This window comes from Carlito syrichta, unplaced genomic scaffold (genome assembly GCF_000164805.1).
Source record: "Carlito syrichta isolate Samal-C Ts95f unplaced genomic scaffold, Tarsius_syrichta-2.0.1 Scaffold314054, whole genome shotgun sequence".
NCBI classification, from domain to species: Eukaryota; Metazoa; Chordata; class Mammalia; order Primates; family Tarsiidae; genus Carlito; species Carlito syrichta.
Genome location: NW_007258150.1, coordinates 257293 through 272052, shown reverse-complemented (window position 1 = coordinate 272052; position 14760 = coordinate 257293). Strand labels below are relative to the sequence as shown.

The following is a 14760-nucleotide window of genomic DNA, read 5'->3' as shown; positions in this document are numbered from 1 at the left end:
AAAGTGAGACCCTTGACTCAAAAAAATAATAAAATAAGCTGGGTGCAGTGGCTCATGCCTGTAATTCCAGCACTTTTGGTAGGCGGAGGCGAGACGATTGCCTGAGTCCAGGGGTTTGAGACCAGCCTGGGAAACTTGGTGAGACCTCGTCTCTACAATAAATCATGAAATTTGCCAAGCATGGTGGCATGCCCCTGTAGTTCCAGGTACTTAGAAGGCTGCAGTGGAAGGATTGCCTGAGTCCAGCAGGTCGAGGCTGTGGTGGCTGTGAGCATTCCACTGCTCTCCAGCCTGGGCGACAGAGTGAGACTTCAACTCAAAAAAAAAAATAATAATAATGATAAAATACACTTGGCTTGTTGCACAGGTTTTTATTTACCGCCTCTTCTGGAAGAGTAAAGATCGGCCACGGAGGATCCGAATGGAAGATATAAAAAAAGCCTTTCCTTCCCATTCAGAAAGCAGCATCCGTAAGAGGCTAAAGCTCTGCGCTGACTTCAAACGCACAGGTCATCCAGTTGTGACTAGTTATTTGTCCTGTCTGTCTCCTCCCAAGAAAAGAATTATGATGGCTTTCAGCTAAAGGATAAACATGCAGCTAATAAAATAGAAATTGATGGCCATCAAAAAGAAGGAGGTAGCAAATCTTATAACCATGGAGGCTCTGATTGCTTTTTTTGATTTTGCCTGGCAGGAAATTTAATGTGATTGTTGGAGATTTTATATGAGGTTTAGTAAATCTAGCAACAGTTTTCATGGCCAGATAGTCATGTTAACTGGCTAGGCCTGTTACCTTCTAGAGCATTGCCTGGATCAGTCGTGGTTTGCTATTCCTGTTGCTGTCAATGAATGTGGGCCTTTGAAATTCAAAACGGTCTCTTTCTCTCTCTCTCTGTCTTTTCCAGGGATGGACTCAAACTGGTGGGTGCTGAAGTCTGATTTTCGTTTACCAACTGAAGAGGAGATCAGAGCTATGGTGTCACCAGAGCAGTGCTGTGCTTACTATAGCATGATAGCTGCAGAGCAGCGACTGAAGGTGAACACCTTCCTCCTAGGCACCGCATATGCTCGTGGGTTTTTTTCCCTCTCAGATAGGTGGAGGAAAAGACTCTCTTTCACTGGCTTAGAGATGGTGGTGACTAGATTATTGCCAATTACTAAGAAATTGAAGCTGTATGAGGCGTTTACTGTGTATATCAGTTCTGGAGAAAACTACAGTGTAGCTAAATACCAGTGGGAAGGCTTAATGAGGGACTTAGGCATATAATGTTTTGCTTTGAAAATGGTTGCTCATCCGTCTGGGTGATGACTTTAATCTCTTCTTTACAAAACAAACTTATAAGCAGGGAGGGTACTTGTCAGTCGCTCAGGTGGGCAGCAGTGATGAAGGTACTGAATGTGTGGTTTAGAGAAGCACAGAATCCTTTTAATGCCAAAATAGTAAAGGTTCAGAGCACAGCTCTGTCCCATTGAGTTAATTAGTCTTGCTTAACGAGCATCTCTTTTTAGCTTCCTTATGGGCTCTATCTGTAAATCAGCTAGTAATTTCTTTGGAATGTGTTAATATATCTTCTAATAGCTTAAGGATGTACAGTGGTGATATATGTAATGAAGACTTTACAGAATCCATTCTCTATGCAAAATATACTTTGATATTCTATACTTGGTATTCAGTAAAACTTGTGCTTTTTTTTTTTCAGTTGACTAGTTTATGCATGGATTTGTCTCCTTCCAGGATGCTGGCTATGGTGAGAAGTCCTTTTTTGCTCCAGAAGAAGAAAATGAGGAAGATTTCCAAATGAAGATTGATGATGAGGTAAGGCTTTACTCTAATATATCTCACTTATCCTTTTTTAAAATTATTATTTTTTGAGTCGGAGTCTCATACTGTCGCCCAGGCTGGAATGCAGTGCATGCTCATGGCCACTGCCGCCTCGATTTGCTGGGCTCAGGCAATTCTTCTGCCTCAGCCTTCCAAGTAGCTGCAACTACAAATGCATGCCACCACACCTGGCTAAACTTTTTTTTTATTGTAGAGATGAGGTCTTGCCAAGTTGTCCAGTCTGGTCTTGGACCCCTGGACTCAGTCCTCTTGCCTCTGCTTCCTAAAATGCTGGGATTACAGGCATGAGCCACTGCAGGCCTCTTCTTTCTTTCTTTTTTTTTTTTTAAGAAATGGCCTTATGAGATAAAATGAACATACAATAAACTGCATATATTTAAGGCACATTTGAAAAAGTTTGACATATGTTTACATCTGTGAACTCCTCATGACTAGATAATGAATTTAACTGAGTGCAGTAGCATGATCACAGCTACCATAGCCTTGACCTGTTGGGCTCAGGTGATCTTTCCATCTCATCCTGCCAACTAGCAGGAACAACAGGTATGTGCCACCGTCCTTGGCTACTTTTTTTTTTTTTTTGTAGAGATGGAGTCTCACCAAGTTGTCCACACTGATCCCGAACTCCTGGGCTCATGCAATCCTCCCACCCTGTCTCCCAAAGTGCTGGAATTACAGGCACATGTCTGTAATCCCAGCACTCTTGGAGGCCCAAGTGGGAGAACTGCTGGAGCCGAGGAGTTCAAGACCAATCTGGGCAATACAGCAAGAACCCCACCTCTACAAAAAATTTTTTAAAGATTCAAAAAAGAGGTCGAGCTTGGTGGTATGCCTCTGTAGTTCCAGCTACTTGGAAGGCTTAGCCCAGCAGATCAAGGCTGCGATAGCCGTGAGCATGCCACTGCACTCCAGCCTGGGCAACAGAGTAAGACTCTGACTCAAAAAAATAAGTAAATAAATGAAACTAAAAAAATAAAATAAAATTTAGCATCTTTTATTTCAGTAGTGTTAAAAGAGCATTCACATTGTTTGGTTAACAATCTCCAGAACTCTTTTCTTTTCATCTTGCAAAAATAAAACTCTATACCCATTAAACAATCCCCTCTCTACTTTCTCCTCCCCCCAGTCCCTGGCAATGACCATTCTATTTTCTGTGAATTTGACTATTTTAGGTGCCTCAAATAAATGGAATTGTACAATGTTTGTCTTTGTGACTGGTTTATTGTCCTCAATAACTAGCATAGTGTTCTTGGGATTTATCTGTGTTATACCATGTATCAGAATTTTTGTCCTTTTTAAGACTGAATATTTCATTATATGTATATACCACATTTTGTTAATTCATTCATTTGTTGATGGACTTTCGGGTTGCTTCTACCTCTTGACTTTTATAAGTACTGCTGCTGTGAACAAAAATGAGTATACAAATATCTCAAGAACGTTTTTAGTTCTTTTGGATACACATCCAGAAATAGAGTTGGTGGGTCACATAATGAGTCTATTTAAAATTTTTTTTTTTTTGAATCAAGAATCTCATTCTGTCTCCCAGGCTGGAGTACAGTGGCATGCTTATGGCCACCGCAGCCTCAATCTGCTGGGCTCAGGTGATCTTTCCACCTTAGCCTTCCAAGTAGCTGGAACCACAGGTACATGTCATCACACCCAGCTAATTTTTTGATTTATTGTAGAGACGAGAGCTCACCAAGTTGCTCAGGTTGGTCTTGAAACCTTGGGCATAGGCAGTCCTCTCACCTCAGCCTCCCAAAGTGCTAGGATTACAGGTGTGAGCCACTTCGCCTGGCTCAATTTTTAATTTTTTGTGGAATCTCCATACTGTTTCCCATAGTGGCTGCACTATTTTACATTCCCACCTGCAACAAGCAAGGGTTCCAGTTTCTCCAACACTTGTTTTCTAATTTTTTTTTTTATCATAACTATCCCTAATGGATGTGAAATGGAATCTCGTGATTATTATTATTTTTTTGGTTCGGAGTCACATTGCCTAGACTGGAGTACAGTGGCACACTCATGGCCACCACAGCCTCGACCTGCTGGGCTCAGGTTACCCTTCTGCCTCAGTCTTCCAAGTAGCTGGAACTACAGGTGTGCTCCATCATGCCTGGCTAATTTTCTTGATTTATTGTAGAGACAAGGTCTTCTCATGTTGGCCAGGCAGGTCTCGAACCCATGGGCTCAGGCAATCCTTTTGCCTGAGCCTCCCAAAGTGCTGGGTTTATAGGCATGAGCTACCGCGCCTGGCTCCTGTGATTTTTTAATTTGTATTTTCCTAATAACTAATGATACTGAGTTGAGCATCCTTCCTTTCTTTCTTTCTTTTTTTTTTTTGAGTTGAAGTCTCACTCTGTTACCCAGACTGGAGGCACACTCATGGCCACCACAACCTTGACCTGCTAGGTTCAGGTGATCCTTCCAAATAGCTGGAACTACAGGCGTGCTTGACCTTGCCCAGCTAATTTTTTGATTTATTGTAGAGAAGAGATCTTGCCAAGTTGCCCAGACTGGTCTCGAACCCTTGGGCTCAGGCAGTCCTCTTGCCTTAGCCTCTCAAAGTGCTGGGATTACAGGGCATGATAGTATCCTTTCTTTCATGGGTTTGTTGGTCTTTTGTATATCTTTTTTGGAGAAATGACTATCAAGTTCTTTGCTCTTTTTTTTTTGTGTTGGAGTCTCACTCTATTGCTCAGACTGGAGTGCAGTGGCCGCTCCCAGCCACTGCAGCCTCGACCTGCTGGGCTCCGGCGATCCTTCTGCCTCAGCCCTCCAAGTAGCTGGAACTACAGGCGCGCGCTACCACGCCCGGCTAATTTTTTGATTTATTGTAGAGATGAGGTCTCGCCTGCCAGGTGGGTCTCGAACTCGTGGGCTCAGGCAATCCACCCACCTCAGCCTCCCAAAGGCGCAGGATTACAGGCTGAGCCACCGAGCCTGGCTTATTATTTTCTGTTTCATAGATTGCCTTTTCACTCTGTTGATTGTGTCCTTTGATGCACAGAGGTTTTTAATTTTGATGTAGTCCAATTTATTTTTACTTCTGTTCTTTGTACTTTTGGTGTCATATCTAAAAAATCACTACCATATCCAATATCATGGAGCTTTTGCCCTGTTTTCTTCTAAGAGCATTATAGTTTTAGCTCTCAGCATTTAGGTCTTTGATCTGTTTTGAATTAATTTTGTATGTAATATAAATAAGGGTCTAGCTTCATTTTTTGCATGTGGATATCCAGTTTTCCCAGCACCATTTGGTGAATGTACTCATCCAGGTGGTTGTGTATATCAGTAGTTTGCTTCTTTTTGTTGTTGCATAGTATTCCATGGTATAGATAAACCACGGTTTGTTTAATCACCTTAGAATAGCATTTTGTTCACAGTTTTTGGCTACTACAAATAAAGCTATTTTATATTTGTGTATAATCATGCTATGCATATTTGTGTATAAATCTTTGTATGAACATATATTTCCTTTTCTTTTGGATAAACATTTAAAAGTGGAATTGCTATGTCATATGGTAATTTTGAGGAACTGCCAAACTGTTTTCTACAGCAGCTGTACCGGTTTACATTCCTACTAGCAATGGAGGAGTGTTCCAGTTTCTCCATATTTTTGTCAACACTTGTTGTTTCTGTTTTTTTTTTTGAGTTGGAGTCTCACTCTGTCGCCCAGACTGGAGTGCAGCGGCCGCTTCCGGCCACCGCAGCCTCGACCTGCTGGGGTCTGGCAATCCTTCCGCCTCAGCCTTCCAAGTAGCTGGAACTACAGGCATGTACTTCCACACCCGGCTCATTTTGATTTTTTGTAGAGATGAGGTCTCGCCAAGTTGCCCAGGCAGGTCTCGAACCCGCGGGCTCCCAAAGGCGCAGGATTACGGGCTGAGCCACCAAGCCTGGCTTATTTCTGTTTTTTAAATTATGGCCCTTCTAGTGGGTATAATGTGGTCTTATTGTGGTTTTAATTTGCATTTTCCTATATGGATGGAATTGGAGAACATCATCCTAAGTGAACTGACACATGAAGAGAAAACCAAACACCACATATTCTCACTTATAAGTGGGAGCTAAACTAAGGGTCTGCAAAGGCATAGAGAATAATAGACATTGGAGACTCAGAAGGAGAGGAGGGATGGGGTGGAGGGATGAAAATCAGATACAGTGTGCACAGGTGGGGATGGTGGGTACACTTTAAGGCCCAGACTTCTTTGCTACTGAGCATCATTTAACCAAAAACTATTTGTACCCCCTAGAGCTATTGAAATAGAGAAGAAAACAAATTTGCATTTTCACAATGGCTAAAAATGTTGAGCATCTTTTCATGTGCTTACTTATCCAGATATCTTCTCTGAAGTGTCTGTTATGTGTTTTGTCCATTTTTATTTTTAATTAGTTGCTTGTATACTTATTGAGTCTTGAGAATTTTTATGTACTCTAGGTATCTGATTATTAGGTATCTGATTTGCAAAATTTTTCTCCCAGTCTGTGGCTTGGCTTTTAATTGTCTTAACTGTCTTATGAAGAGTAGAGGTCCAACTTTACAATATTCTCTTTTGTTACTTGTGGTTTTGGTGTTGCATCTAAGAAATTTATGTCTTACCCAGGGCCACAAAGAAGTTCTCTTATGTCTTCTGCTAAAATTTTCATTGTTTTAAATCTCACATTTAGATCAATTTTGAGTTAATTTTGTATAGGGTACAAGTATGGATGAAGATTTATTTTTTTTGCAATCGAATGTCCAATTATTCTAGCACCATTTGTTGAAGAGTTCAGGGATCTTTTAAAAGAAAAATTGATCGTATCACTCTCCTGCCCAAAAACTCTCTCTGGATTCTTACGTCTTTTAGAAAGAAGTTCCCAACATAATTTATATGACCACATGACTTGGGTCTTACATATAATTCTAATCTTCTTTCATCTTGTGTCACTTCCCATCTTATACTCTAAGCTCCAAGTATCCTGAAGTTCATTCAGTTCCCTAAATTTCTTTCTTTTGCCTTCCAATATTTTGCAGCTGTTATTACCTCTGCCTGTGATATTTTTTTCTCCACTCATCTACCATCTGACCTTCATCTGCAAGTTATATTCTCTTGGAAACTTTCCCTGACTTTTTCCCTCCTTACCATCCTGAGTTCACATTGGATGATACTACTTCTCTTTTTTATGTACATACAGCACCTCTTTGCCTTTTATCATGGCACTGATTGCATAATATTGAACTTGGCTGGCTGGCTGTTTTTCCCTCATTGACATGAAGTCCATGAAAAAGTGGCATGGAGGAGCGTGCAGTAGCATTTGATAAATATTTGTTAAAGCTGGGCTTGGTGGCTCAGCCTGTGATCCTGCACCTTGGGAGGCTGAGGTGAGTGGATTACCTGAACCCGTGGGTTCGAGACCCACCTGAGCAACTTGGTGAGACCTCATCTCTATAATAAATCAAAAAACGAACTGAGTGGTAGCGCGCGTCTGTAGTTCCAGCTACTTGGAAGGCTGAGGCGGAAGGATCGCCGAAACCCAGCAGGTCAAGGCTGCAGTGACCGGGAGTGGCCACTGCACACCAGTCTGGGCGACAGAGTGAGACTCCAACTCAAAAAATATATATGGGAGGCTGAGGTGAGTGGATTGCCTGAGCCCACGGGTTCGAGACCCGCCTGGGCAGCAAGACCTCATCTGTACAATAAATAAAATCAGCTGGGCGTGGTAGCACATGCCTGTAATTCCGGCTACTTGGAAGGCTGAGGTGGAAGGATCGCCGGAGCCCAGCAGGTCGAGGCTGCGGTGGCCGGGAGCAGCCACTGCACTCCAGTCTGGGTGACAGAGTGAGACTCCAACTAAAAAAAAAAATATATATATATATATATTTGTTAAATGAGTAAATGATTGTAAAGAGAAGCAGAAAATGAGGTCAGACAGAAATGAGTAAGAAAGCATTGTTGTACTCCTCGTTTGAGGTTGGAATGCAAAATGAATGGAATTTTGCAAAGAATTCTAGAAATTAAGGATTCTGTTGAATGACTTTTAAGATTGAATTTTAAATAATTGGCCAGTTTTCTAGCTAATCGTGTATATTCTTGACTGGGCTGTGTGGGCAAGCACATTCACCCCTTGTCTTAATTCTCTTAAGTATTTTGGGGGTTGGTAAACAATATTTAGGATTCCAGAAGAGGACAGACCTTTCTGACCAAACCAGAGGCATAGATAGGATGGACTTGGGTTTAGTGTCTCTGGGTTTGGGACCAGTGCTTTCAAATCATGCATATGATTGATTTTGAGAACATATAGGTCATTTCCAAGGCATTTGAGCAATTGGACAATCAAATGCAATTGTTTTTTAACATCATGAGAGTGGAGGAAACACTGTCTTTGAGAATGTTCAGTAAAGCTTAAGGGATATGGGACTGAAGGATACCACTGTTCCTCATATTTCTCCTTACTCTGACTGAGCTCTTGTCCTATATTTAATATCATGATTTAAGTATTGTATCGAGAACTGAGTACTAGGCAGCCATATTTATATGTTGATCTTTGTGGACAGTTTAAGAAAGCATGAAATTGTTCATTGTAATTATTCTACCCTTCTAGGTAGCGGCAAATACAGCAAATGTTTCCCACAGCCCTGAGAATCTTTTACTTTACCTTAGGTTCGCACTGCTCCTTGGAACACCACAAGGGCCTTCATTGCTGCCATGAAGGGCAAGTGTCTCCTAGAGGTGACTGGGGTGGCAGATCCCACAGGGTGTGGTGAAGGATTCTCCTATGTGAAGATTCCAAACAAACCAACACAGCAAAAGGTGAGATTGTCTGAATTTTTAGAAGAAAATCGAGGGAGGAAGAAATGGGGGTTGAGTGAAGATGAATGGAGTGGAGGACCTGGAAAGTGGTTAAGTTGGCAGAATGACTTAGATGCCTACTATAAGGAGTTCAGTTTCTTAGGATCCTCACCTGTTTTTGTTTGAGGTAGGATGATAAGGAGCCTCAGCCGGTGAAGAAGACAGTGACAGGAACAGATGCAGACCTCCGTCGCCTTTCTCTGAAAAATGCCAAGCAACTTCTACGTAAATTTGGCGTGCCTGAAGAAGAGGTGGGTGTGGAAGAGGAAAACTTAGAGGATCCTAGGGAAAGGCTAGGAGGCAGATGTAAAGAACTTTCTGGAGAACTTTGTAGTATAGGTTGTAGTAGGTCAGGTCTGAGATACTATTTCAGGAGTTAGCTTTCCCAAATTTTTTCTTTTAACCTGCTTTGGGATGGTTTTTCTTTTTTTTGGTCTAGCTCTAATTGTGTGTGTTGGTTTGTCCTTTGATATCCCTGAATGATTTGTGCATATATATTTGTGTGTGTGTGTGTGTGTGTGTGTGTGTGTGTGTGTGTGTGTGTCTCTATTTGTCTCATAGATTAAAAAGTTATCCCGCTGGGAAGTGATTGATGTAGTGCGTACAATGTCAACAGAACAGGCCCGCTCTGGAGAGGGGCCCATGAGTAAATTTGCCCGTGGATCAAGGTTTTCTGTGGCTGAGCATCAAGAGCGTTACAAAGAAGAATGTCAACGCATCTTTGACCTACAGAACAAGTATGTTATTTTGGTGCTGCAGAAAATCCAGGCTGGAGAGGGGGAGGGGTCTTAGACACTATTTTATAATAAAGCGGGATCACCTAAGTACAGGTAGGTAGTCAGGATGTTCAGAGTAGTAACTGTTTATAGTAGAGTACCTGCTCTCTTCCGGACAACGTGGCAAAAGTTTTTAATGGAAGGAGGTGCTAGGCTTGAGCTCTAGGTTTCATAGTAACTTTTACAACCTGCTTGGTAATGGATGATAGGTAGCATTGTTTTCTAAAGGTTTAATTATGAGAACATGGTGATGTGATATTTATTTATTTATTTATTTTTTGAGTTGGAGTCTCACTCTGTCTCCCAGACTGGAGTGCAGTGGCCGCTCCCGGCTACTGCATCCTCGACCTGCTGGGCTCTGGCGATCCTTCCGCCTCAGCCTTCCAAGTAGCTGGAATTACAGGCATGCGCTACCATGCCCGGCTGATTTTTTTTATTTATTGTGGAGATGAGGTCTCGCTGCCCAGGCGGGTCTCGAACCCAAGGGCTCAGGCAATCCGCTCACCTCAGCCTCCCAAAGGCGCGGGATTACAGGCTGAGCCACCGAGCCCGGCTCTCCAGGAATTCTTAAAGAGTTACTGCAGTTTTTCAAACTTGCCTTGTTGACTAAATGTCTAGGAAAGCCTTGTAAAGCTTTTTTACCGAGGGCCCCATGTCTTAGTGTATTTTGAGTGTGTCTTTTAAAAGGCTGATTTCCCAGTCTTCCACTCTTGACTGCAAGTATATTTCTTGAGTTCTTTCTGCTTTTATATTTCTCTTGGTCTTAATTTAACATTGTTTTTTCTCTTTTTAGGGTTTTGTCATCAACTGAAGTCTTATCAACTGATACAGACAGCAGCTCAGCTGAAGACAGTGACTTTGAAGAAATGGGAAAGAACATTGAGAACATGCTGCAGAACAAGAAAACAAGTTCTCAGCTATCACGTGAACGGGAGGAGCAGGAGCGGAAGGAACTACAGCGCATGTTACTGGGTGAGGGTAGTGGCTTCACAGACAAGAAAGAAAAGGATCTAAAAGGAGCATAAATAACGGCAGATTATAACTGAGGCAAAGCTGGAGGGAAAAGAAATAGGGAATGAGTGTAGAAAAGCATGTAGATAAAGTAGATAGCTTTCTGCAAACTAGACTCGAGGTTTGTCTGTGGGGGATAAATTGAAGAGATGCTGCCAATCTACTGCTGTTTCTGTCCATGTCAGGTGCCTGGCCAAGCCAGGGTTTTCAGTTCTGTACTCTAAATGAGCTTTCTAGGCGTTCATCCTAGAGGATGAGAGTTTCTTTTTTTCCTTGAGTTGGACTCTCACTCTGTTGCCCAGGCTGGAATCTAGTGGCACACTCACAGCCACCATAGCCTTAACCTGCTGGGCTCAGGCAATCCTTCCACCTCAGCCTTCCAGGTAGCTGGAACTATAGGTGTGCACCACCACGTCTGGCTAATTTTTTTGATTTACTGTAGAGACGAGGTCTCAGCATGTTGCCCAGGCTGGTCTCGAACCCCTGGATTCAGGCAGTCCTCTTGCCTCAGCCTCCCAAAGTGCTAGGATTACAGTCTTGAGCCACCATGCCCAGCCAAGAGTTTTCTAATACAGAATTCGTGAACGAATTTGGGGAGTTATCCTTGAACCCTCTGAAATTACATGTAAAATCTGCATTTTCTGAGATTCATGGCTTTCAGAAGATTCTCAAAGGAGTCTTAGACCCTAAAAAGAGTTAAGAAGCACCAACCAAAAATCGTAGAAGTTGAGGATGGAGATGATTGATAAAGCCTGAATTGAGTCGAGATATGACAATGGGGGTGAAGAGGAAAAAAAATCAAGGCAACCTTAAGATTTCACTCTAGACTTACTAGAAAGATGTTGGTACCATTGATTAAAGTAGTAAATTTCATAGAAATAATTCCAAAATAAACAGGTTTAGGAAGAGAATATGTAATGTGTTGAGTTTGAGGTCTGCATGACGCTCCTGGGTATAGTCAAGTAGGCAGTTGAAAACTTGCATGCAGATACTGAGAGAGAAGAAAAAGGCTAAAGATGAAGATTTGAATAACTGTTCTCAGTCACAGTAGTCTTCCCTTTGTTTCCTCTTCTGTAAAAGTTTTTTGTAATTTCATAGTTCTGGCTACTTTGTAAGGATGTGGTATAGTCCTCCCCCAACATGGTCCTCTAGATCTTTGTTAGTGTGGTCCTGGACTACAGTATCTATATCACATGGGAATTTGTTAGAAATGCGGGATGTCAGACCTCATTCCAGATTTACTGGGGGAAAAAAAAATCTGCGTTTCAATACGATTCCCCAGGTGATTCCCATTCATACTAAAGTTTGAAAAGCATATGCTAGGTCTTAAGACCCTGGATTTGTTTCTGTGATGTCATTTCTTTTCCCCCTGAGTTGCTTGCTGGGGTGCTTTTCTTTAATGTGATTATCAACTACTTCTTGCTTAGACTTTTCTCTTGCCCTATTGAGAGGAATCAGGATACAGCTGCAACTACTCTGTCTCCTATAGCAAATGTGTTGTTCTTTGAGGTTCTTTTAGAACTTTTGTACTTGTAAAAATGGGAAAATTGGTAGTATCTAAAATGAATTCAAGAAAGGATAAATCAGTATATTCTTGGGGCTGGTGGTGACTTTGATGCTTTCTGAAGGACCATAGTTTTGTGGCATGTTGACTTTAGATGTCTCCACTCAACCCCAAGTCAATAACCATTTGGATGGTGGAGGAATGTTTGGAAATCTTTTTTTACTTTACAGCAGCAGGCTCAGCAGCATCAGGAAACAATCACAGAGATGATGACACAGCTTCTGTGACTAGCCTTAACTCTTCTGCCACTGGTCGCTGTCTCAAGATTTATCGCACATTTCGAGATGAAGAGGGGAAAGAGTATGTTCGTTGTGAGACAGTCCGTAAACCAGCTGTCATTGATGCCTATGTGCGCATACGGACCACAAAAGATGAGGAATTCATGTGAGTTTAAATAACCGCTTTCAAGTGTGATAGGAAGAATTATAATCATAGTGGGGAATGGAGATCAAGGCGAGGGCTTGTTTTAGAGACAGAATTCTTCACAGTTATCCCCAGAACTCTGCCATAATTGAGAACCTTCTTGCCTTTAGATCTTTGGGTTTGAACAGAGTCAAATCACAAGGAGGCTGATTGTGCCATAAAATAATAGCATGTCTAGTCCTTTGCATTTTGATTGATTGGTTTGTAAAACTCTTAGGGATTATGCAATATTTACTCAGAGAGGTGTACCTCTTTGTAAATGGAAGACTGACTAGTAAGGGAGATGGAGATAGTAAGCAGCCCCTTTTATTTTAGCCTGGCTACATTACTTGAGTTCTGAGATGTTAGCTATCAGGACAGTCTTCTTGATTTAGGTTTGCTTATGGTACTGTGATTTTTCTTTTCCCCCTCTTCCCATTATTCAGTCGAAAATTTGCCCTTTTTGATGAACAGCATCGAGAAGAGATGCGAAAAGAACGACGGAGGATTCAAGAGCAACTGAGACGGCTTAAGCGGAACCAGGAAAAGGAAAAGCTTAAGGGTCCTCCTGAGAAGAAGCCCAAAAAAATGAAGGAGCGTCCTGACTTAAAAGTAAGTATAATGTATGGAAAGTATAATGTATGGAAAGTATAATGTATCACAGCTAATGAAGGAAAGAAAGAAAGCATACCTTTTCCTTTAGCTTTTGGCATCCTTCCTTATTGGGATTGAGGGCAGTATTGTGGAAAGCTGTTAGTCTTAAATTGGTAGGGCTATGAGAGTGTTATAAGTACTAGTGTGAGTGGTACTGACAACACTAGACCCAATCTATTCTCATTGGGTGTCATTTATTCTTTAGCTGAAATATTTTTTAGGAGTTGAGTTAGGTTTGTTGGATTTTTTTACATGTTCATTCACATCTTGTGTGTATGTTTATATTGTATGTGTCTATATATTTTAGAATATTTAACTTTAAAAAACTGTACATATTTGCTGGGCTCGGTGGCTCAGCCCGTAATCCCGTGCCTTTGGGAGGCTGAGGTGAATGGATTGTCTGAACCCGTGGGTTCGAGACCCGCCTGGGCAACTTGGCGAGACCTCATCTCTACAATAAATCAAAATGAGCCGGGTGTGGTAGTGCGCACCTGTAGTTCCAGCTACTTGGAAGGCTGAGGCGAAAGGATTGCCAGAGCCCACCAGGTCGAAGCTGCGGTGGCCGGGAGTGGCCGCTGCACTCCAGTCTGGGTGACAGAGTGAGACTCCAACTCAAAAAAAAAAAATTGTACATATTAAAAGAAGCAACAAAAATAAAATATGTACTGTACAGGTGGTTTTGCATAACGTGAGATTACATATACTGCTATGACTGTAATATGTATTATGAGATGAGACAGTTGTGGTATAGTAGAAAGAGCCATGTACTTGGAAACAAGATATGAGTTCAGATTCTGTTTCTGCTATTCAATAGGTCTGTGACCTTAACCTATCCAAACCTGTTTTCTCTTCTGTAAAATGACACTTGTCTCACAGTGTTTTTGTATTAAGTGATATAATGCATGAGAAGCATTTTCTTTTATTTATTATTTATAATTTTTTTTTTTTTTTTGAGTTGGAATCTTACTCTGTTGCCCAGGCTGGAGTGCAGTTGCACACTCTGGCTAATTTGTGATTTATTGTAGAGACAAGGTCTCACCAAGTTGCCCAGGCTAGTCTCGAACTCAGACTTAGACAGTATTCTCACCTTGGCCTCTCAAAGTGCTGAGATTACAGGTGTGAGCCACTGTACCCAGCTAGAGAAGCATTTTATAAACTATGAAATACTCAACAAACGTAAAGTGCTATTAACAAATACTGAGGTCATTAAATATTTTAATGTTCCTTTCTTGTATGTGGTATTAGATAAGTGTGATACAGTGTTGGCCCCATTTTACAGATGAAACTGAGGTCTAGGATACCAGAGCTATTCAGTTGCAAAACTAAGATGGAGATTTAGTATTAATGAACCTTTTCCTTGTTTTGACTGGAGGCTGGGAGTACACCTACCTAGCTGATTGTGCTGCTGAATACAGCCTTGGGCTTCCAGCAGCCTTTCTCCTGCATATTTATTTTTTATTTATTTATTTTTTGAGTTGGAGTTTCACTCTCTCATCCAGACTGGAGTGCAGTGGCCGCTCCTGGCCACCACAGCCTCGACCTGCTGGGCTCCGGCGATCCTTCCGCCTCAGCCTTCCAAGTAGCTGGAATTACAGGCATGCACTACCACACCCAGCTGATTTTTTTTTTTTTTTGAATTGGAGTCTCACTCTGTTGCCCAGACTGGACTGCACT

The 14760-nt window shown here is 41.8% G+C and overlaps 1 protein-coding gene across 5 annotated transcripts in view; it reads left to right on the top strand.

Annotated features, from left to right (window-relative positions):
• TAF1 (TATA-box binding protein associated factor 1) overlaps positions 1–14760 on the top strand; it is a 95512-nt gene that overhangs the window by 18966 nt on the left and 61786 nt on the right. For all 5 annotated transcript variants that reach the window (XR_002482708.1, XM_021718998.1, XM_008070915.2 and 2 more), the window contains exons 16-24: positions 368–509; positions 906–1036; positions 1736–1816; positions 8491–8640; positions 8811–8930; positions 9241–9416; positions 10249–10427; positions 12201–12414; positions 12879–13044. Coding sequence is in view for 4 of the 5 variants with exons in the window: in XM_021718998.1 (XP_021574673.1) it covers positions 368–509; positions 906–1036; positions 1736–1816; positions 8491–8640; positions 8811–8930; positions 9241–9416; positions 10249–10427; positions 12201–12414; positions 12879–13044 (1359 nt within the window). In the remaining variant the exon portion in view is untranslated. The remainder of the gene's footprint in view (positions 1–367; positions 510–905; positions 1037–1735; positions 1817–8490; positions 8641–8810; positions 8931–9240; positions 9417–10248; positions 10428–12200; positions 12415–12878; positions 13045–14760) is intronic.